At 37.1% G+C, this 25,058-nt stretch overlaps 1 protein-coding gene across 4 annotated transcripts in view; it reads left to right on the top strand.

Moving 5' to 3' along the window:
- The window catches only part of LOC128858930 (open rectifier potassium channel protein 1), a 78,881-nt gene extending 54,048 nt beyond the window's left edge, over positions 1-24,833 (top strand). For 3 of the 4 annotated variants that reach the window (XM_054095523.1, XM_054095524.1, XM_054095522.1), the window contains 5 exons: positions 11,739-12,040; positions 13,626-13,877; positions 13,975-14,078; positions 17,395-17,542; positions 21,829-24,833. In XM_054095523.1, the coding sequence (XP_053951498.1) occupies positions 11,739-12,040; positions 13,626-13,877; positions 13,975-14,078; positions 17,395-17,542; positions 21,829-23,988 (2,966 nt within the window). In that variant the 3' untranslated portion in view covers positions 23,989-24,833. The remainder of the gene's footprint in view (positions 1-11,738; positions 12,041-13,625; positions 13,878-13,974; positions 14,079-17,394; positions 17,543-21,828) is intronic. The other variant, XR_008454073.1, reaches the window with a different exon arrangement.
- Positions 24,834-25,058: the final 225 nt, after the last annotated feature.

The raw sequence follows: 25,058 nt of genomic DNA on the forward strand, positions 1-25,058 counted from the left end.
TTTGTATGATAAACACACCTACGATTGTTTTCATTTTTTTCTCGGTCTGTTTAGTTAAACTTAGCTGAGTGGCTAAACTAGCCAACGCAAATTAAGCGAATTGCCCAATGAACCAAATACAAAAGCGACGAAGTGACGATTCAAAATTTGTGACAAAAAAAGTAGCTGATTGAATCGCACATGCCGGTGTAATGCCCCTGTAGGAAAAACTTGAACTAGGATAAGAAATTCCTGATTTAGCTTTAGTACTAATGGTACAATAAGGCTAAAAATACCTTGGATCAGATTCTGTGTTACTGTCCGCATTTTGCAGATGCCGACTTAGATGTCTACGTTCTTGTGTTTTACGTTCTTTCACTCGTTGAATGATATTGTCAACTAGAGGATTAGGAATTTATGACTCTAAGCAATCCCTTGCTAACTTTAGAGGTCACTTATTTAGATAACTAGCCTGGCCTAACCTTATACTATTTCTCCAATTATTGCATTTCGCTCAGGAATTTTATAATAATAAAGAATTTAAAGTATACTAAAGAATATTTATAAGAATAAAATACACTGCTTTTCTTCAAGTTGCATTCCTAAGCCAATATAGTCAAATAGCTCTTCTCGCGGGTCTACCCCCAATTATTGCATTGGGCTGCAGCAAATGCAAGTGAAAAAATGTGGCACAACTAATAAGCTGCAGTTTTTTGTAGAATTTTTTTTTAGATATATTCTTTGAAACATTTATAATTTATTTATTTAAGATCACAGTAGTTTTTACAAATATTCGAATATATAGTATAAAATTAAATATAAGTAACATTAAACTAAATAGCATTTATTATAGGGAGCAACTATATAGTATGATTATTAGTAAAAGAAAATTAGTTATACAAAGCTTTTTTTAAGCAAACATAGTTAAATTTGAAACTCTTAAATCGTAGCCCCAAACATGGATAAGTTTCCTAAAATTGATGAAAAGCAAAATTACCTCAGAGGAATGCTTTGATTTAGGAAATATGAATTTTTCATACAGATAGAGTGCCGAATTCGTATCCAAAGCATTCAAAAGTAGTAAAGGAAAAATCCAGTTTGTACCCTTGACTTAGTCAGAAATCTCAAGCAAGGAAGACGTCTAAACTGATATGGGTCGTATGGTCGTATAAACTCATGGAATGAGGCACAAATTTGATATAATTACATACATATATATTAATACCTACTCCAATTTTAAACCCTACGTATTCAAACAACAAAAAGTCCCAAATACAAGTATAATCATCCTCTTTAAATTTCAGCCAAGTAGCCGCAGTGTGTAATAATTGATTAATATCCAGTGTAGACCTATCTATACATGTTTTTAGCCTTCAAATCCAGTGGATAACCTCTTTTGCCAAATAAGTGTAGCTTCAAACCAATTAGCAAATTAAGTAAAAATCTTTTTTCGGCGGAGAAAAATCAAACAAAATTATTATAATCCCCTTTATATCCGGCCGATTGCATAGAACAAAAGATAAGACGATGGGATGCGGAAGATCAATAAAATACCGAGTTGGTGATGGCGAATGATAGAATTAGAAACTAGAATGACGATAGACGTGAAATAGTAATTATCATTCGATCGGGTACAGATTCTGAAAGTAGATATTCGATGCAGTAAATGTTGGTGGTGTTAAATGAAGAGGGTGACCTCTTTTGCTCGTTAGAAAAACCAAGTGACTGACCAAAGACCTGGCTTCAATTTGTGTTTCTCATTTAAGCTAGTTAAACTCGGCCTTTACAGATTATACAGGGTCATCAGGAAAACCGTCTTATTTACTTAAGGATATTCTTAATTTGGTCATTGCTGTTTAATTTGAATATACCCGCACGACATGAAGTCCAAAACTTAACCGTTTTCGAAATATTCGATTTGAAATATTATATGTAAGAGGTTATGGGTAGTCAGTGGCCTGAAGAAATGATAATTTTCAATAATTTTTTTTTGCTAAAAAAATAAAAACAGCGTTAATACATTATGTTTCGACTTGACTTTAGCAAAATTTCAAAACAAAAAAAAAACAATTAATAATTGTAAAATAAAAAAAAATTGTAAAAAAATAAAAACAGCATTAATACATCATGTTTCGCCTTGACTTTAGCAAAATTTCAAAACAAAAAAATTAGTAATTGTAAATGTTATCGTTGTTTGTGTTGTGTGTGTGAGCTCGTTTCTCCAGAAGTCGCTTGCGGTGATCATCACAAGTCCTTGGAGACTCATCTAAAATCAATTGGTCAAGAGAAATTAGTTGTATTAATAGATAATCTTGATAAATTAACAATATGGCGACTTCAGCAAATATTTATCAGATTTTTGAGAAAAAAGTCGACAATTAATTGTAAAAAAAATTGAAATTTTGAAAAAAAAAATTCTTCGATCAGCCACGAGCTTCTTATGTTTTTCAAAAGCGGCATATATTTTATTGAAATCTACCAGCGGTTTTTAAGTTACAGTGATCACCAGTTCAAAAAATATAGTTTTGAGAAAAATGCAATTAAAGTTTTGCTATCGGTTGCTTGCAGCTGCTGCTAGCTACTTGCTCGCAAACGCTCCGCAGGGCCCGAGTGTCCTTTATTAATTGTTGAATAACTCGAAAAGTATTTGTCGGATTCACTACAAATTTTCACACAATATTTTTAAGATATTATACTTTAAGAAAATGCACATAATAGCCAATTTTTTTAAAATTCTGTCTGTCCCTAACCCCTTAAAACAATATAAATTTTTCTTTGCTTGCACGCCCACTTTTTAATGTTGCTTCAAGGGGCCTATTTTTGCTGTTTAGTTTAATGGGTAATAAGAATCATAGTTTAAAAAATCATAACAGTTTAACCTCTTGCGCTATTTGGACGTGCTATACACGTCCAACGAAATTTGGTCTCAAAATTTAAAAGACGTGTCACGCACGTCTTCAAAGCTTTCTGAGCTTTCTGCGTTCCTTACTTAATAAAGAATAGTAAAAAATTGCCAATCTTTTATTTAACATAAAATATAAATACATATAAAATATTTATTATATATAAAATAATAAATAGTAGAATTATGTGCATTTCGAACACGCGATCTGCCCAAAGCTTTAACAGAAATTATTCCAAGTAAAAGCTCATTTGGAATTTTTTTGCACGGGATAGTCAAACGCTTTTGGAAATTAATTTATAGCGCAAGAGGTTAATAAAAATCATCAGTAAAAAAATAGAGTTAAAAATTAAAAAAATATATATTTTAGTTTTTTCATTAAGTGCATTTTTGAATATAAATTATTCAGCAATGATTTTGAAAACTAGCAAGTATTTTCAGCTATTTAGAAATTACCCAAATAATAATGCCCTTAAGTATCTAGTACGGATTTTCCGGTAACCCTGTATATAATATTCAGTTTCATTTGTTCAGGTTAGCCCACCGAACTCATTTACCAAATTTAGTACTAATTCCAATCTAACGAAAATGGTTGCATAGCAATTGATGCTTCCTAAGAGATCGCCATGCTAAATTACAAGCAACTGTTACGCAACTTACGAAAAACTAGCGGGCTCAAAGTCATTAGCACCGCGCCTGTTCAGCACTAGTTTATTTCCTGCAGGGTGATATACGAGTATTCATTAGCGACTAGCTAGCTATACAAACACAGTGCACGGGGAAAGCTAATACATAAATTCCTCAGCACTGCATGTGATTTCATGTGCTCGGATGTGTTTATGTTCGCTTTCCGTTTACCGGTTTGCAGTTGTGTGTGCGTGTGTGTGTACGCGCACGGAAGTATCAATGTTGGCTCGTGTGCATGGAAATCAAAGCACAATTTTCCTCACTCTCTCTTTTTTCTCATTCCCGCTCTGTGCATATATGGGTGAGTGTATGTATTTCAATGAAGCGCGCGGTTGTCAGAAGAAATTTATGTCGTTGTGTGGGCTATACGAATTGTCTTGATCTAAATATCTATTATAACATTAATGATTGTCAAAAGCACGTATTTGTACTTGCCGCCATGTCAAATGACGTCATTAATTGATGTATTTCGGAAGTAGCGGCGTTTAAAGTGTCACGGCCAATGTGAGACAGTGACAGTGATACGGTTTTAATTGCGTGTAATCGATTTGTAAATGCTGGCTAAGCTTGGATTTTGTTTGGAGCATTTCGTTTATTTAAATTCTTTTCACTTTTAGATGCTGATTTTTATATGCTTGATTGCTTTTTTTACATAATCACAATTTTTACTGTCAATTAAATTACTACATAGCATTACACCAAATCAGCATTTTTTTATTCTTACTTTAATTAATTAATTTCGATTATGTGCTGTGACTTTGAAAAATGGCAAATCTCCATATGACAGCTCATTTCCACTAACTGCTTGTGTTTTTTGTTTTGGATGCCGAACTGGGAGGTGAAATCTTCTAAAGATACGTATGAGCCGACTCATACGTATGACTGATTCACATGCGATATTCCCCCGCTTTTTTTGATCTAAATTTCGTATTGACTACGGACTAAACCAGCCCATCGCCTCGCTGTTTTGCTTCTTTCACCTCGGTATTACTAGTTAAGATATTCCTTCAAGGGGGTAGGATGTGTTTATTCACTCATTTGTCTGCGTTCATTATCATCATGTTTCAGCCTTCGCAATTGTTCAAGCTACGTTACAACCATAGTTCTACGTTTCTAGGCTAGCAGCTGTCATGCTCTCGCCGATATTTGAGCGCCACATGCTTGGGGAACGAAGCAAAATCCAGAACATTCTAATGGGGCATGCTCAGGAGTTTCATATTTTCCTTGGCAGTATAGGAAAAATGAGGAGTCTGTGTGCTTGCATTTGTACAAATACTGCCTGACACAGCCATGCTCAGTTAAAAAATCAAGTGCGGAACTATCTGATAAAGCTAATTACTTCATACAGTGGTAACAGAACGTTATGGTATAATATAGACGTAGGCCCCAAAAGCTATAAAGTATCTGGCGGAGTTCTTCAAGGCTCTGTACTACGCCCGGCACTGTGGAATATCACGTATGATGGAGTACTACGCGTTGAACAACACGAACAAGTAAGTATTGTTGGGTATGCAGATGATCTAGCTGTGGTAGTCGTAGGAAAAACGCTAGAAAAGGTCTCACAAAGGCTAGAGGACACCGTCAATAAAATTAAGCAATGGCTACAATCGTCTGGGCTAAGACTAGAAGACCATAATACCGAACTGGTTCTCATAAGTTCTCGACGAAAAGTTGCAAACCTTCAAATAAAGGTTTGTGGTCACAATATAACATCCACAGATACCATAAAATATTTAGGAGTGATGATCGACAGAAGACTTAGTTTTAAAAAGCATTTGGAATACGTAAGCTCGAAAGCTGCAAAAATCTTGCGCGGCTTTATCGCTACTGATGGACAATGTGGGTGGAGCAAGACAAGCAAATGAGAGCATCGCTAGCAAGCGTCTGCAACTCGATCTTGTTTTACGCTATGGAAGTGTGGGGCGAAGTAGTGAAATATCCCAGCTACTTGATGCAGCCTAAACGGGTGTACAGATTATGCAATGTTAGATTCATTAGAGGCTACTGGACCATATTTGACGAAGCAGCAGGGGTAATAGCAGGCAGAATCACCCTCGGTATAAAGGCAAAATGTATGAAAAAAAAATACCAGCATACAAGAAATGCGCGGATATCTGGTAACAAAGCCTCACTGAGCCATCAATAGCGGAAAATGCCATTGAAGGAACAAGATGGATGCATGGTACCAAGGAGTATTGCGCCGTCATAACATTGGACGTAAAAAATGCTTTTAACTCTGCATGCTGGTCCCACATTATGCAAGCTTTAGGGAACCTGGACACGCCACCATATCTATTGCGTTTGATAAGAAGCTACCTGTCAGATAGAATACTACTCTATGACACAGACGAAGGAGTTAAACAATATAGAGTAACTGGGGGAGTACCGCAAGGCTCTGTGCTGGGCCCTCTGTTGTGGAATGTGCTCTACGATGGAGTCCTCCGCATCCCTATACCAAAAGCAGCCCAATTAATCGGATACGCGGACGATATTGCGTTGGCAATAGTTGCAAAGGAACTTCATCAAATCAAGACTATATGCAGTGCGACAGTTCACAAACTAAAAAACTGGCTTTCATCGTCAAACTTACAGCTTGCGGGCCAAAAAACTGAAGCAGTCTTGATTACAAGCAGGAAAAAAATTGAGAACATCACACTAAGCATAGACGGGCATAACATCAGCACCCAACCGTATCTGAAATACTTGGGAGTCATGATTGATGCACGCCTAAACTTCAAAGTGCACATTGAAAAAGCTTGTGAGAAAGCAGCACGGGTAAACACGGCGCTATCTCGAATAATGGCTAACATAGGCGGGCCAAGCCAGAATAGAAGGCTACTACTGGCAAAAGTTACCCAATCCATTGTAATGTATGCTGCACCGGTATGGGGACAAGCGCTAAAATACGAGACATACGGCAAGAGTACAAAATCTCTGTTTCGACTGAGCGCTATTAGAGTCGCAAGCGCCTTTCGCACTGTATCCCACGAAGCTATTGGGGTAATCTCTGGCATAATGCCCCCAGATATAATGGCTCTGGAAAGTAAGAGAATATATGACAAGAGCCGAAGCCTAGGCAGACCGTTAATAGCTGAGGAGCGCAAAGAAATCAGATACGAGAGTCTATCTAAATGGCAAAGACGCTGGGATATAACAACCAAAGGGAGATGGACACACCGACTCATTAGTGATGTGCAGGCATGGGTTGATAGAAAACACGGTAATGTCGACTTTTATATGACGCAATTCCTGACAGGACATGGTTGTTTTAGAGAGTACCTCCATAAATATGGCCATGATGATGGAGGTATGTGCTCATTTTGTGCCAAGGCTAATGAAAATGCGGAGCATATTTTCTTTCACTGCCAAAGATATAGTAAAGAACGAGAGTTGTTGGAGAACCAAGTAGCAGAAAGAATAACACCGGACAATGTTGTTCCACATATGCTACAATCTAAAGAAGTATGGGATGGTATCAAAAATTTGTCAGCGTTCGTACTCAATGATTTGAGACAAATGGAGAGAAGGCGAAAAAGCGAAAGCATAGCAATATCCGAAATTCCATAGTAGTAGATGTAGTACCTTTTCCTGTAGGTAGATGTAGTAACTTTTCCTGTAGTAGTAGATTTAGTAACTTATGGTTGTGCTGTAGGACCACTTGCTAGATAAATTTATTTGGATGCAGGTAAACTGACGATACCAGACATAGAAACTTACGTTTCTGTGGTATGGACAGAGACATGGTGGGTGGGGGAGTACTGTTATGACAGGGGTGGCTCTCTCATCAGATGACCTAAACAGTGGGTGGTAACAAGCAGATGCTACTTTCGACGTATTGCATCAGGACAATAACGGACATTGAGCTTAGTGCTCAAACCGCCTCCCGACGAATACTTAACGGTTGTACCGGGGGGATCGGTACTTTGACGGTAGGAGGTTTAGTTCGGGTTAAAGTCCCACACTGACGGGGTTAGGCTTTCGATGCTTCCTCCTCGTAAAAAAAAAAAAAAAAAAAAAAAAAAGCCTCACTGAGGGACGCCCTAAGAAGATCGACGATATCGCTCTGCAAAATTGGCAGACCAAATGGAACGATAGTGGGAAGGGAAGAACTACTTTCACTATGATCCCCGACATACTAACTGCTTGCGTGGAAATATATTTGTGCACGTGCATTTACGACTGTGAGTGCGTTCATACATACAGAAAATATTATATTTACATACAGTATGCTGCTCCTATTTCGTATTAAGTACATTTTATTGACATTTTCAATTGCTTAATGACACTCAATTTTAGTTTTTTTTAGTTGTTCAACTGCCTCACATTAAGATTAGGTTTGTTTTCCTTATCAGTTACAAGTTGCTAATGCAATCAAAATAAAATGCTTCACTTGCAATAAAATAAGAAAATAAAGACGTGACGTAATACTATTTTGTCTTATATTAATTAGCAAAATGTTTATTTTTGTAAATTACAAACCGAGCAAAATGTTTTGAGATTTTATAAAATGCAAAATTTCACCTTTTGCACGATCTGAAAGGGATTGGAAAATTTTATCAGCTGTAGAATAATCAACAGCAGCAACAACATATGTTTGTATGTATATAGTACTCAGTGGCAAAGGGCTTCCGCTTCCTATGGCAATGGCAATTTTTAAAGTTAACCGTAGATTTGTTCATAACTGGCATGAATTACACAGAGCGCTCCAAAAAAATTTATGCACACTTGACGTGATTACAAAAACTGTAGATAGGTAGGTAGGTATAGTGGTTGTCAATTGACACCCCTAGACCTGCTGTAGGCCAATTGTGATACCACCAGCGCTGTCCCCTCTCCTCACTCTACATTGTTCTCATTGAACCAACCTGTGGCTTTAATATATTATACATATCTACCAAGGCTTGTTATTTTTAAATAGGCTACTTCTGCCAAGTTATTCAAGGATCTTGCTCCTCCTAAAATATTGAACCTTCTTCTATCCAAAGCCATGCACCCGCATAGAAAGTGTTCTATATTCTCTTCTTCTTCCTTAATGTCGTTACAGCTTCTGCAATATTCGTTATAGGGTGTTTCCAATCTGCTGGCGTGCCTGCCAATCAGACAATGCCCTGTTAGAACCCCAAGAAGATTTGTCATATCCTTCCTGTTCAGTTTCAACAGTCGGATGGTGCGGCCCATGTTCTATTCTGGCCACGTCATTCCACTTGTTGCATCGGCCAGGGACTGAGTCCAAAGCCCGTTAGCAGCTCTGATAGTGTGTTTGTCTATAAGCATCTTACAAGTTGCTAAAGGTATAGGTATGTTCGCTTTGCCAGGTTGGATCGGTTAGGTGGTACCCAATCTCGCTATTGCATCTGCTTTGCAATTGCCCGCCATGCCGCTGGGACACCCAGATCAGGTTTATTGTAAAGTACTGTGATAGTTCTGTTAAAACGTCGTTACTTTCTTTTACCGCCTTCGAGTTAATATTAGGTGATTGTAATGTTTTCAGCGCCGATTGGAATCTGAATATATATTTATTTCTCTTATGGGGAGAACCCTTTTCTTTAGGGCTAACAGACCTTCCCTGATGGCCAGAATTTCAGCTTAAAATACACTACAGTGATCCGGTAGGTTTCATGGGTATACACCTGATGTTTATTTCTTCCGTTGGCATGACCTCTGTTGCTTATGAAATCTAACAATTAAGTACAATTGCGATTCTTTCTTCCTGTTTTTTAAGTAAATGCTTAATTTTTTCAATCTTCAAACAATTTACACAGATAAACGCCTACAATTTTCTTAATTTACACACAAGCACACACACACAATACGTAACGATTTGTACAAGGAAAGAAAGAAGCAAATAAAATGTTAATAATGGAAAATTGCAACTAATTTAGGTAAACGTTTAACTTAGTATTCAAACAAGTCGAGAAATCGAGAACGTCAACCCGATGCTGCGCCAAACGCTACTCATTGTTAGTTGGCGAGTTGCAGCAAAATGCAATTTGTACCACAAATGAAGCAACTGCGTGTAAGTGGCGACTAAATTGTGTGCGTTATTTTCGTCAGGCGCTGATCAAGTACAAGTACTTACACATATACACATACATCGCAATATATATGTCACTACTAAGTCACTCGCATTATTGGGGTCATTACGGTAAATTGTCGCAAATCTCAGAGTATGAGGACTTAGGTGGAAAATTTGTATGCACTTGAATGCCAAACTTTCATGTGTAGTCGTAGAATATCTACGTGCATTGTTGTTGTTCTTTCTCACTTTCCATACAAGTAAGGATAGTTGTGATTTTACAGCTATGTTCTGGGCTTGTTTACATGGGTAGCTTTGTAGAGCTTCAGCAGCCGATGGAAAATATTTTTAAGAGGCGGAAGATTATTGTTAGTCGCCTTCGAAAGCTGTTTGCTCGCACAATAAATGTAAATATCAACCAAAAGTGATACAAAGCATTGAATAGCTACGAGCGTGTATGTAGTAGTGAATGTGTATGTATGTATGCACTTGTGTACAGCGGCATTGTACTCTTGGTAAATAAAAACTATTTCAATTAATTTGATTATTTAATTAGTGGCTCAATTTTAGTAAATCTTTTTGTGGCTAAACAGCGACGCTATTCAAATAGAAGTCCAATTCAAAACAAACTCTTATGACTTTATAAGACTATATGCGTACGAGGGTGGCTCAGTCAGTCGCTGAAAATTGAAATAAAGCACATACATATGTGATATAGGAATGTTTTATTAATCAAAATAGTCCCACTTAGGAGAAAATTCTTCCTTAGATAATTTCATAAGTTTTGATGCCTTTCAAATGTTTGAATTTCGCGTGACACGCAAAACTATGGTGACTTCCGAGATTTTCATTGCACCAAAATCTCTCCTTGACAAGCAATTCCTTAAGTTAGGTTTTTTTTGTCGGGACATACTAGCAAGCACAGCCCTTAAACAATATTAAGTCCATTGTAACTACTTCACTCGGGTTCCCTTTTTAATTTTCTTTAAATCTACCCGACCTCCGAAGAAATATTAGTAGATCTTGCGGTACCAAGGAGAGCCAAATTGGTCGCTTCTTAACACATCAGTGCCAGAGACTCAAGCCTGATTCGAGCGCAGGCCGGGCAGACGCACAGAAAGTGGTGCACCTTTTCCTCCCCCTCTCCACATGCTGGGCAGATTGCACTGTCTCAGATGCCTACCTTGTCCATGCCCTTCGCCCATAGAAGTCGCCGGCCATCTGTCCAACCATCTGCCTACAGTCCCTTCTGCTTAATGACAGGTGGATCTGCAATAGTCGGTCGGACATGATAGTTAACATCAGTTTTGTCCGTCTGCAGTTCGCTTGTGGGTTAAAAGAAGTAAATATTTACTCCGACAGCTAAGCGGCAAAATTCGGAAAACCTTCCGCAGAATCTGTATCTCAAATATTCCAAGGAACGCCTCATCGGATATTGTCATCGACCAAACTTCTGCGCCATAAAATAGGACGGGCATGATGACAGGCTTATAAAGTGTTTTGTCCGGAGAGGACTTTTCCAATAAATTGCCTAGTTAGTCTAAAGTAGTCCAGAGAGATTCTCCGCTGAATTTCAAGGCTAACATTATTATCGGTGTTAATGTTGTTTCGTAAATAAACGAAGTCTCTTTCAACCTCAACATCAAAACTGGCAACAGTGACGTGTGTGCCGATATGCGAATGCGCCGACTGCTTGTTTGATGACAGGAGTACTTCCCTTTGTCCTCATTGATTACCAGACCTATTCGCTTTGCTTCTTTAGCCAGCTTAGAAAGGACAGAACTATCAGCTGAGTTGTTAAGTCCAATGATGTCAATATTTAATAAATTTTGCCAGAGCGATTAAGTTCTGCGGCTCGCATAATCTTTTCCAGCATCAGGCTAAAGAAGTCGCACGAAAGCGAGTCACAAAGGACTCGGACAGGTGCTTCCCAGTTCTGACGTCGCTACCGGCAATGATCAACGACATCTTACACAGTCGTACTAGTTTTGCGGGGATACTAAATTCAGACATCGCGGCATATAGGCAATTCCTTCTCATACTGTCGAATTATTTTTACCTCTAGTCCTAGTATGATAAATATTATATTTATACTAAATATTTTACAATTATTGTTTTTTAGCTAATATTTTTCCTTCTGTTATTTTTTTCCAGAATACCTCGTTAGTGAATTAGCTGGCAAGAATGAGAGCACCATCACCGAGATACTTGAAAATATATCGGATTATTGCGGGAAACAGGTGACCAACTATACAGCGGATGAATTTGACCCACCCTATACATGGACATTTTATCATTCGCTTTTCTTTGCCTTCACTGTCTGCTCGACTGTGGGTTACGGCAATATTTATCCCACCACATTTGCTGGACGCTTAATTATGATATTCTACTCGATCATTGGCATACCAGTGAATGGAATACTCTTTGCGGGATTGGGCGACTACTTTGGGAGAACGGTAAGTGAAATTATGTAATTTTTAATTTTATAAAGCTATTGTTAGTTTTTCAGTGCGTATGCACTGTGTGCTGAGATTTTATACTAACCATTAGTTGAATTGGAAAAATAAAACTTAGTTTAGATGGAAAGTGGGTTTAAATTTACACTGAAGATTTGGCGCTCGTACTATTTTGAAAAATATATTTTTGCAATATTTTCCATATTTTGAAAATAATAGAAAAAAAGTAATAAAAAGGCAAAAAGTTTAAATAATTAATAATATTTTAAAAATAATAAAAAAAATTGAATAAAAACAAAAATTATAAAAAAAAATTATTTTAAATAGTATTTTAATATTTTGAAAATAATAACATAAAAATAAAAATTATGAAAAGATGAATATATTTTTTTAAATAATGAAATAAAAATCATAAAAAGTATTTTATAGAAAAAAGAATTTAAATAGTATTTTAATATTTTGAAAATAATAAAATAAAAATAAAAATTGTACAAAAAAAACATTTTTTGATAATATTTTGAAAATAATAAAATAAAAAGAAAAATATGGTTTTTTTGAAAATAATGAAATAAAAATAATAAAAAAAAAATATTTTAATTAAATACTAGTTTTATTTTATTTAAATAATAGTTTAAAATTTTGAAAATCTATAATATAAAAATGAATCGCAAAATGTGATGGTAAGCGTATAACTCAACAACGCATGAACCAATCTTAACAATTGTTTTTTTAAAATGTTCCTTGAAGTTCAAGGAAAACCATAAAACAGCCCTTTTCTTTTTCCCATACAAATATTGCGTGGCCAAAGTTCGTGGAAGCGAAGGTACTTAAGTCACCCGAGCTGACCTTTTTCTATAATTCTCCTGAACAGAACCATTACCATGATGATAGGGCGGTGTGTGAGGGTCAGCAGAGTAAAAACGTCTTAAGGTCAAGGTATAAACTGCCACATGCAAAATCTATTTGAATCTATCTGTCGGGCTCGCTAGTAACGAAATAAAAATAATAATAGTGAAAAAACGAGTTTCATAATATTTTAATATTGTGAAAATAATACAATACAATAAAAATAAAAATTATAAGAAAAATATTTTTTAATAATATTTTAATATTTCGAATATAATAAAATAAAAATAATAATAGTGAAAAAGCATATTTTTTAAGAAAATTTAAATATTTTGAAAATAATCAAATAAAAATAAAACTTATAAAAGAAATATTTTAAGTAATATTTGAATATTTTGAAAACAATAAAATAAAAGAAATAATTATAAAAAAAAATATTTTTTAACTATATATTAAATATTTTAAGAATAATAAAAAATAAAGAATGTTAAATATATTAATATTTTAATATTTTTAAAATAATAATAAAAAAATAGTGTACAATAAAATAAAAATAAAAATTATAAAAAAAAAATATTTTTTAAAAATATTTTGAAAACAATAAAATAAAAATAATAAAAAAAAATATTTTTTAATAATATAATATTTTATTGTAATACTCTGCAAAATATTTTAATACTCGTATTTTTATTACTTTACAAAAATCACTACATATTTATTAATTGCATTTCATTTTCAGTTCCAAATGATTTATCGTCGCTATAAAAAATATAAGATGTCACAGGACAAACATTATGTGCCACCGCAACTGGGTCTAGTCACTGCAATACTTATCGCCTTAATACCGGGTATTGGCATTTTCATACTACTACCGGCACTTGTGTTTACGTACTTTGAAAAATGGTCTTACTCCATTTCGATTTATTTTGCCTATGTGACTACCACAACCATTGGTTTTGGTGATTATGTGCCCACTTTTGGCGCCGATCAGGTAATAATGCGTTAATGTGCATTCAATTAATCTTTATTTTAATTAAATCTTTATTTAATAAAATGTATTTCACTATTCATTTTTTGTTTCCTTTTAGCCCACCGAATTTGGTGGCTGGTTTGTGGTTTATGAGATATTCGTCATATTCTGGTTTATCTTTGCATTGGGCTACTTGGTTATGATTATGGGCTTCATAACGAGGTAATTACTTGGATGTATTTTTCTAAATTTATATACTAAAATATGTAATGTATGTATTCGTATGGGAATTATTGTGTATTTGTTTGTTTTGTGAAACTAATCGAATTGCATAATTTTTTTAAATTATACTACTAATTTATCGAATTATTTAATTTAACAAAGATCTACCAGTAATAGTTAATCAGTTATGCACTTGTACAGTGATGGACATCATTTTTTATTGTATAACCGCATGCTTGAGAAAATTTCCTTTTTATACACACAGAATACTTGCTTTTTTGAATAACTTTTTTACTAAAAGAAAAAAATAATTTTAATGATGGAAATCTTTATTGAGACCTTTACATTCTCCTCTCACTTGGCTACTCTAAGCCGACTGCCACAAAAACCTAACTTAATCTATGTACAGTGATGGGCATAATTCTAAGGATAACTAAATATTAAATTGTTGATACTTTCTATAATCGAATGCTTGAGAAAATTGTATATAAAAAAATTTTTCTGTTTACTGAACATTTTGTAAACCGTTTCAAGCCGCTATCTCCGCACGATGTACAGTTGTCTTAAAAGGAATTCCCGTGACTGTGTATGCAAGTGTAGGGAGGCTACGCGAGGGTTGGCAGGAGTCCTTATGGGAGCTTGTGTTCAGAGCCAGAATCAGACACTAGAAAAGAGCTGTCTCAACTGTGTCTGTACCACCAACTTAATGGTGGCGTAGCATCGAACGTACTTGAAGACCTGCCAGGGTTTTAGCGAGACGGAGGCGATTGTGGTATTAACCTATCAGCCATTTCGGGGCGGTATCACCCTCCTGTACTGAGGTGATAGAATACTACTTTTATCAGCCCTTAGTCTGTTTAATCCGAATAATTTTTACAGTATACCATAATTAGGTTCTTACTGGTCTCGATCCTGATGAGCTTTACAGCCCTACCGCTGGAGATTGTCAGGGTATAGGAAACAATTTAAGCCGTGCCCCTTCCCCTCCGGCCGGATTTTTGTCGCTTCAAATGACAGGCATGGTTTATCGCGGATGTAATCTTTTTACCGACCCGCAGGGGTCACTGAACACTTGTCCTGATATTAAATATTAATATTATCAGTTTTTTTAAGAGCTTGAAAACTTAAAAGGATAATAAAAAATAGAAATATTGTTGGTATACTTTTTTAATAATAATCTGGTAGATAATTTTATGGCGTTTATTTTTTGGAGTTGATATCCGTCATATGTCCGCTGCGGCTATGAGTTACATGATCCCTTCGAACAGTACAATAAATCGATTCTTAAGCTCGCTGTATGGCAAGTTGCACTGTCTTGTTGGAACCAAGTGTCGTCGATGTTTAGCTGATTAATTTTTGGAAATAAAATTTCAGGCAGTAGAGCTTTATAGCACTCGGCCGTTACCATAACGGCAGCTCCTTTCCCATTTCGAAAGAAAAAAGGACCGACGATGCCGCCAGCGTGAAAAACACACGTAAAATGGACGATCCTCCTAAACAGATTTATTTATTTAATAATGTTACTACGAGGTGTGTTCAAAAAATAAGGAGAATTTTCAAATTTTGCGACCTACGTACATTCGACTATCGATTATTATTTTTTTAATGTTGGTACACTCGTCTCGCAGATATGTTCCTGAGTTTAGCAATATAGCTTGTTTAGTTTGTTTGTGAGAGGCATAACTAAGGCAAGTTTTTGGCGTGTTCGGCGATTTTCTGCTATCGGAAAAAAATGGATCAAAGAAATTGCATCAAATTTTGTGTGAAAAATGGAATTAAGTGCTCAAAAACACTCGAAATGTTGACAGTGGCATACGGTGAGAGTACTCTGAGTCAAAAAAATCTTTACAAGTGTTACAAGCTCTTCACAGAAGGTCGAGAAGATGTGAATGACGACGCTCGCTCTGGACGCCCCAGCACATCAACAACCGATGAAAATGTTGAGAAAGAGAAGAAAATTATTGTGGAGAATCGTCGAATCACAATTAGAGGAGTTGCTGAGGATGTCGGCATATCCGTTGGTTCATGCCTTACAATCTTTTCGGAAATTTTGTGCATGAGGCGTGGGGCAGCGAAGTTCGTTTCAAAATTGCTGAATTTTGAGCAAAAACAATGTCGCATGAGCATCGCTCAGGAATTGTTGAATGACGTTAACGATGATCCAGATCTTCTTAAACGGGTTATAACTGGGGACGAATCATGGGTATACGGTTATAACATCGAAACCAAAGCCCAATCTTCCCAATGGAAGAGTTCAGAAGAGCCAAGACCAAGTTCGATCGAATGTCAAAATTTTGCTCACTGTTTTCTTCGATTACCATAGCGTAGACAGGAATTGTTACCACAAGATTGTACGGTAAATAAGGAGTATTACCTTGAAGTTATGCGCCGTTTGCGAAAAAAGCGCCCGGAATTGTAGAAAAAATTCATGGCTTTTGCATTATGATAATGCACCTGCTCACTCATCTTTGCTTGTGACAGATTATTTGGCCAAAAAACAATATCGTTATTATGCCTCAGCTCCCGTATTCACCAGATTTGGCCCCCTGTGTCTTTTTCCTGTTCCCAAGATTGAAGAGCCCCGTGAAGGTACGGCGTTTTGCGACAATTGAGGACAGAGCTCAATGGCATACCAAAAGTGCATATACGAACTTCGAGGATTGGAAAAAACGCTGGCACAAGTGTATTATATCATATCTAAGGGAATCCCCCTTTGAAGGAGATAAAATAGAAATTAATGGATAAATAAATATTTTTAGAGAAAAATTAAAATTCACCTTATTTTTTGAACACACCGTATGTAAGAAGCAAAATGGCTTCAACTCTCAGGCTTCAACTTTTCCATTTTACTGTGAGTTATTTATGGCCCTCGCGTCATTCGAAATGGTGTTTCTTTAAAAACGTGTAAAATGGAAACGAAAAAAGATTTTTTATTTCCGTTTTCAGTATTTTGTTTTTTGATTTTTTGTTAAAAAAATAAAAATTTTGGTTTTGGCCATCCAAGATTCGTTCAAAAAGTTGTCAGCCTTCAAAAAATGTAAATATGCGATTCTCCAGCGAAGGCAAAAAAAGTATCATATCTTTGGCGGTTGATTGTGGGAAATTATTTTTATTATTTATTTGCTATCCGTACATGTCTAACTTTTCTAACTCCCTTTTAATTGTATGTGTAAATATTAATAGATTTATGTACTTATATGTGTCTCATTTAAATTTAACACTATTTTTAACACTTTTGTCAAAAACAACACAAATTTAATTTACTCAAATATTTTAATTTTCAATTGTGCACCCATATTTGACAAATTGTTTACAGAGGTTTACAAAGCAAAAAACTAAGGCGTTTAGAACAACAACTTTCCACTAATATAAAAACAACTCAAAATCGTATTTGGACTGGTGTTACGAAAGACGTCGGCAATCTGCGAAGGATTTTGAATGAGCTGTATATACTGAGAGTGAAGGTAATGCAAAAACCAAGTATGAATATACGAGTATGTAGGTGTGTATATTAATAAAGGTATGCAGAATACGCAAATAAATAAAGGTTTACTAAAAAATAATCAAATAATGATATGCCCTTACAAAACATTAAATAATGCTACGTTGACATCTGAGACATTCTTCGGGGGTGGGGAAAAAAACAGAAAAAACTCACCCAGAAATAAATTGTATCCAATTTTTTTGTCAATAATAACCCACTGTAACTCACAACTCAATGGTAGAAATAAAAAAAAAAAAACAGCAAACACATTTTTTTAAGTGTGAAATGTCACCTTGACAACGAGCAGCTTTAAATTGTTTGATCGATATTTTACGAGATATCGATCACTACAGGCATCTATCGAGAAAATAATGGATTTCTTTTTCGCCAAACAAATATGGGTGGCATAGTTTTGGACCCATGAAACGCGTGGTTGCCACATTACAAGGATTTTAATTTACGTGCCACTTAATTTTCAATTGCCAACAATTTTTGAACTGATTACTCTATTAAAAGAAATTTGGAGAGTGTTTTAAGCAGAATTTTCTAATATTTGAAATAAAAGATATTTATTTCACTCTTAGTAATCACTTAGAAGTTGGTAGCTGGAAGCTCGCTAAATTCTAGGGGCACCTACAATTTTTACCAGTTAATCTGACTTAACGCCTTTAAGGCCTGAAGCCATTCTCAATATATTTATGTCCAGCATGTGAAGGTACACCGCACGATACTAACCATCTATTCACATGCCCCCTAAAACCCCTTCATCAAACACCCATCTCCCTCTGGACCCAACCTGTCGAAATCGCACGTTTTCTGAGTCAACCGTTAGATGAGTTAGACGAAGACGCCCGATGACTACATCTCACTGATAGGGTTTAGTATGGTAAAAGCTACAACAACAATCCTAACGTTCGGGCATCTTATTTAGAAAAGTAAATAGATAGCTTTTGCGAATGAAACGGTGTACCGATAGTGGCTTTGGGGTTTTCTTTTCTTCAAATCTGGAAATTGTGCTTGCTTATATAGTCATCGGACCGAAATAAAGCCTCACTACAAAATTTTTTTTTTTTTTTTTTTATGAAAAACACGATTTTCGAAATAAATTTATACAATTTGCTAGACAAAAATGCACTTGGAGTGCCATTGACTACCGAAAGTTCACGGCTATTAGAAAAAAAGTCCATCACTTGGGCGTAGACTTACTAACTTTCTTAGCTGGGAACTACAACCGATGATCGGTCTTGGCTGTTACCAAAATGTTGCGTCAATTGCCTGTAAATTGTGCCCATTGACGCCAGTTAGAAACTCCAACACACGATTTCGGCGTATAGTTCGTACATCTTCATTTGCGCAAATCGGACCATAGATCCTGCGAAGAATTTCTCTCTCGAAAACTCCTAATAACCGCCCATCGGTGTTTGTCAATGTTCACGACTGAGCGCCATACAGGAAGAACGGGAGGATGAGTGATTGATAGAGAGAGAAAGCTCTGCTTTTCAATTGCCTAGTCAACTCAAATTAGCACCTGTTGGCAAGAGTTGTTCTTCGCTAGATCTTTTCGCTGACGTTTTTGTTGGTGTTAGTGCTGGATCCTAAGTAGACAAAGTACTTGATCATGCCGAGCTCATAATTGTCAACCGCAACCCGCTGTCCAATACGCGTAGACTTTTTGGTTGTTGACACAAGACACTTTGTCTTGCCCTCATTTGCCGAAAGACGAGATCCTTTTTTAAGACTGGAGAAAGTTGCACTGACTGCTCACTGACTACTTCCAACAATGTCGATATCATCAGCGTAAGCGAGCAGCATGACACTGGCGGTGCGAATAATTTACTCCATCATTAAATTGAAAAAATTGCATGATAAGGGATCGCTTTGTCTGAAACCCCGCTTCGTTTTCGATGGCTCAGAAAGATCTTTGCCAATTCTCACTGCGTTGGTGGGTCATTCTGCAAAGCCGGATGAGCTTTGCGGGAATGCAGAATTTAAGCATAGCGATATACAGGTGATCCCTTACCGTACTGCTAAATGCAGCTTTGCAATCGACGAAAAGGTGGTGGGTGTCGATCTGCTTCTTTAGTGTCTTCTCCATCATTTGACGCAATGTGAAAATCTGGTTGATGGTAGATTTGCCAGGTCTAAAACCACAGTGATGAGCCTCAATCAGTTTGTTGACGAGGCGTTTCAGCCTTTCACAACGTACGCTTGATAAAACCTTGTATGTGATACTGAGAAGGATTATCCCACGATAGTTGACGCAGTTCGTGGGGTCAGCTTTCCTGTGAATTGGGCAGAGAACGCTGAGGTGCTAGTCGCTGGGTCGGATGATATTTGGCCCATGAGTATTTGCATGCTTTTCTTTAGCTTATCACTTTCGGGTTTGAAGAGCTCTGCCGGTAGGCCATCCGCCCCCTTGCTTTGTTGTGGCCGAGCAAAAGCTCACAAAACCTCGTCAATCGCGGCGACCCCGTCATCAGAAAGTGCACGTAGGGCGTAGACTTATGCAGCCTAAAAAAAAGAAATTATTAAAAATATGTATTTATTAATCGATAATTAAAAATTAATTAGGAATTAATGAAAAAAACTAATTATATATATTAAAAAAATTTTAAAATATACAAGAACTTTGTTTATTGATTTATTTCATTGCTACCCAGACTTTTTCAAATTTTATGAAGGATGGTAAGCAAACCGAACACAACAAGGCGAATCTATTAAAGGTGGTGTTGGTAAATAAGCTGATTTGTTTTTTTTTTTTTCTTTCGCTGTGTCCATGTGGCTGTCAACACAAAACAAAATAAGGCGAATTAATTTTTTGTTTTCTACTTTTTCGATACTTTACCGTGACAGTCAGACGTACAAAGCATTGTTGTTGGTCTAGTGCCACCACCTTAATAAATGTACCTTGGAACATAATATAACAACAATAAAGAGATATAATACTGTATTTTTTTTTATTTAAAGTTATTTTTTTCACATTTTTTTAATATTATTTTCTAATTTTTAATTAAGTTATATTTTAATAATTTTTTTGTGGGTTATTTGCACATAAAATTGTTTGATGTTTTGTCGAAAAATATGTAACTGTAATTTCGCATAATCTTAACACTTAACCATTAATAATTAAGGGTGTAATAATTTAATCAAAGGTCCAAGCAAAAGAAATGAAAATTTAGTGTCGTTTTCTCAACTGACCTTTAAATTTAAAGCTCGTCTTATCAATCTGATAAACATATTTTTGTGCGCTCAAGCGTTTGATATTTTAAAACGTCAGTTCAGTGCTCCTTGAAATTTGTGGTTAGGTTTGATGGAATAAAGTGAAGAGGCATTAATTAAGGCGAGGCAAATAAAGAACAGCTGGTTTTGCTCAAAAGCAAGGCCAGCCTTGAAAATGGTTGAACAAAATAGTGGATATTTAACGCAGCCTTACCGTTCCGTATGAACTAGCAAATTTTGCTTTAACAAATTCAAATTTGTCGATAGTTGGAAACTGAAAAGTAGTTAAATCCAACTCTAAGTTATAATTAACGGCTCCCTCTAAAAAGCTTACTTTATTGGTTGGATGAGAAAATTACATTTAGAATTTTTATGGTTGATTCCTTCAATTTTTTAAAGTGTTTTTTGTAGCATTATTACTAAGCGGGTTAATCTAAGCATATAAAACAAGATCAAAGCTAATTAAAAAAAAACACTTTTTTTCTAATATTTTATATTAATTTTTTTAAAAGTAAAAATTTAACAAAAATTCACTATAAAAACGAAAACACTTACAAATAGCGTTGTTGATTCATTGAAATTTTTCAACTGTTGTATTTGTGTACCACAATTACTAAGCGGGTTAAACTCTGTCTATAAAATAACAAAGCAATTGAAGGCAATTTTTATTCTTTTTAATTTTTTATAGTTATTTTTCTAAAGTAATCTCTAATATCGGCCGCAAGAAATTCGTTGTAAGTATGAATGTTGAAATGTTGGCTACACATAAATATTAAAATTAAAAATTAAAAAACAAAATAATAATTTTTGTCAAGATTTATGGATTACATACTTGGATGAGTTGGAATACGAAATTGCAAAAATTTCAAAAAAATTATATGTGCACTTAACGGTAAATTTTATTTTTATTATACATGTTTTTATATTCAAACTATTCACTTGCTTATATTTTTTAATAAATTTCTTTAAAATTTATTTATTTATATTTTTTTATTATTTTTTTACCATTAATGCATCTTACTGTAATTAGTATCTCTCATTTTTCAGCCTGTCTACACCGAACCGGATAAAACTCAACAGCTGTATCGTTCCAGCTCCGCACCCGAAATCTCCATGTATCGTGTGGACCCGCCGCCCGAATTTCCACGCAAACGCGCTTTCTCCGAAAGCTATGATGTGGTGGAGGCGCGTGGTATGCTCGCACCCGTGCACGCCGCTTCAGATACGGAACTGGATCGGCTCGACAAACAAAAGTCATTCCAAGATGCTGACGCCTTTCTACAGACCACCGAACTCTTGGCCAAAGTCGTCAATGCATTGGGTGCTGTGCGCGTACCACCGCAAGAGGAGGATGATGCCAGCATGTTTGGTGGCTATCATGGCTTCTCCGATTCACAAATACTCGCCAGCGAATGGTCGTATCCGAGCATTAATGAAGCGCCGAAACAGCGTGTACGCGCCAACTCCGATTACAACTTCGAGCCACCATGGCGTCAGCGTCGTCCAACCGCGCTGCCGAACGAATGGACTTGGAGCGGTGATAATGAGCGTATACAGGAAGCTATTAACAGCCGTTACAAACAGGGTGATGGTAAGGATTTGTATAGGTCCAGTTTTGGTCTGCCGCCACGTGATTATGTGGTGAACATGGAAGAGGAGGAGCCGCAGAAGCCGCGCATGAAGAAGTTCTCCATGCCAGATGGTTTGCGCAGACTGTTCCCTACGAAGAAACGACCCTCGCAGGAGCGCATAACGGCGGCAGAAGCCGGCGTGGATACTGCAATGCCAAATGGTGCACGTCGCTTCTCGATTATGAGCGTGCCGGAGCCTGCGACCCGCACGCCACCGCTCGACTATTACAGCACAGTTGCAGCTAATGTGAATGCGCCCTATTACGGTAATGGTAAGCCTGCGCTACCGCCGCCTGCAGGCAACTACCCTTCAGACAGCAATCTGGCAGCGAAACAGTTGGTTGGCGCGCCCAATGGTGTGCCGGTTGCCGGTGGTGGTGCACGTAAACGACGTGAATCCATTTTCACACAAAATCCCTCATCGGGCGCTAGGCGTGGCAGTCTATTTCCCACCTCTAATGCGGCTGGACTCACGCAACGACGCGGCAGTCTTTTTAGCACTGCTGCACAAGCAAACAACGGACCACCATCGCGTCGTGGCAGCCTTTTCCCCGCCGGCGGTCGCGGCGCAACAGGCGGTGATCGCCGGCCGAGTCTCTTCTCCGTTGCCTCGGAAGAGGAGCGTGATGTTTTGGAGAATACAACAATTGCTGATTTGATACGCGCACTAGAGGCTATGCATACGGCGGCGGTAATGGAGGAAACCGCCGATAGTCCACCCATAATCACACACGACGACATGGGTGGCATCTTCGGCGGCGATAATAAACAACGTAAAATGGGTAATGCCGGCCTAGATTTGCCGGATGTGCCACCTTTATTCTCACTCCTTGGCAGTGACGATAAGCGCGCCATGAACGCCGAGGCGGCAAATCGTTTGTACGCACGCCGCTCTACGGTCGTTGGCGCACTCCCCACCTCATTCAATAACACACCCACAGGCTCGACAACCGCACTGGCGCAATCAACGGGTCCGACCAGCGTGTTGACGCGTCGGCGCAAGTCATCAGCCGTACAACAAATTGCCGAACCGCCACCAAGTTACAGTGAGCGCGACACAAATGTGCCGCAAACCTCCAACGCCCCCACGGCAAGTAACAAGTTCAAGCGACGCTTCAGCGTGCGCCCTACCGCGCTACAAATACCACCGGGCAAAGCGCCGCCAGCCGGTGCGAATATCAATAGCGCGCTGCAGCAACAAACGGCAACACCACCGTCACAACTACCACCACCAGCCTCTTCTCAAAGCGTATTTCAGCGGCGCCACTCATTGCGTCCATCACCGCTCGCACGCGAACTCAATATATCAACAACGCCATCTTCGACCAGCAGCTCAGGCGATCCCAGTCCAACCAGCCCGACGGGTAGCGGTGTGACAGCATCAAGCACTACGCGTCTACTACCCGCCACCTCAACGAGCGCAACACCCAGCGCTGGTGCTGCCGCGCGTCCACCCACAACGGGTAGCACACATTCACCACTCTCGCGCATTGTGCAGATCACACAGGCGCAGCGAAAGAGTAGCAAACCTGAAGGATTTCAACTAGAACGCACTCAAAAATCGGACGAATTGTAGGCGCTTAAGTTAGCAGACGTGTGGGGAGGTGATGAAAAGCTGAAATTAATTTAATATAACGACTAGAAACATAGTAATTTCTAAAGTGCCTATTTATTATACCTATACATATACATTTACGCAATATACATACATATGTCCGCTCTGAGGTTGTGCCCCTGATAGTCATAATGCCAGAGGGATGGAAGCAATAACGGTATGCCATAAGTTTGCCACAGTTTTTGAATCAACTGACATTATTAGTATTATTTGTGTCCTCAATTACGTGTAATATTAAAACAAAACAAAAACGACGTGACGAATGTGATCGTTTTAAGCATTAAACGTTCCAGCTTAGTTTAGTTAAAATATTAGCACTTACGTAGTCGCTAGTGGGTTCGAGGTACTCAGTCGCCTATCTTATGCCACAACTATCTAAAATTTGCATAACAGCGTGCGACTTCTTAAGTGTTAATCCCCGAAATTGCCAAAAAAATATTGTGATAAGTTTAGTATTAGCGCAAAAAACAAAAAACAAAAACAAGTTATTAAATTTAAATGACAATAACTGAGAAATGAATTTTGTGTTTCGTTTCTGCGCCAAAAAAAAAACCAGCAATAACACAAATATTCTTTCAAAAAAGTGACATAAAAATCATATTATTTATTTATTCTATAACCATTAAAATGCATCTATACATATTTCCTGTGACCATATCTTTTGCGAACGAATGTACACGATTTCCTGGCTTTCTATTATTAAGTAGCAATTTTAAAATTTTTTTAGCAAATATCTAATATTTTGTGAATGCAAGCAGAGCGAAAATGAACAAAACAAAATGTTACCTAATAAAGATGCTATGAAATGACAAAAACAATTTTGATATTTTATTTTTTACTTAACTTACAACGAATGGTAAGATTTCAATTCACCAGCGTTTAATTAGATATTTTTGCTATGTTTGTTATTTTCTGTTATGTTACATTAAGACCACCATTAAATGTATAGTCGATCGAAGCATTTTTACCCAGCTACTCGCGCCCAGATATCGTATTTCTCGCATTTCGTTTGAGCGGAAGTCTAAAGTGTT

The sequence above is a fragment of the Anastrepha ludens genome, chromosome 3 (genome assembly GCF_028408465.1).
Source record: "Anastrepha ludens isolate Willacy chromosome 3, idAnaLude1.1, whole genome shotgun sequence".
Taxonomy (NCBI): Eukaryota; Metazoa; Arthropoda; class Insecta; order Diptera; family Tephritidae; genus Anastrepha; species Anastrepha ludens.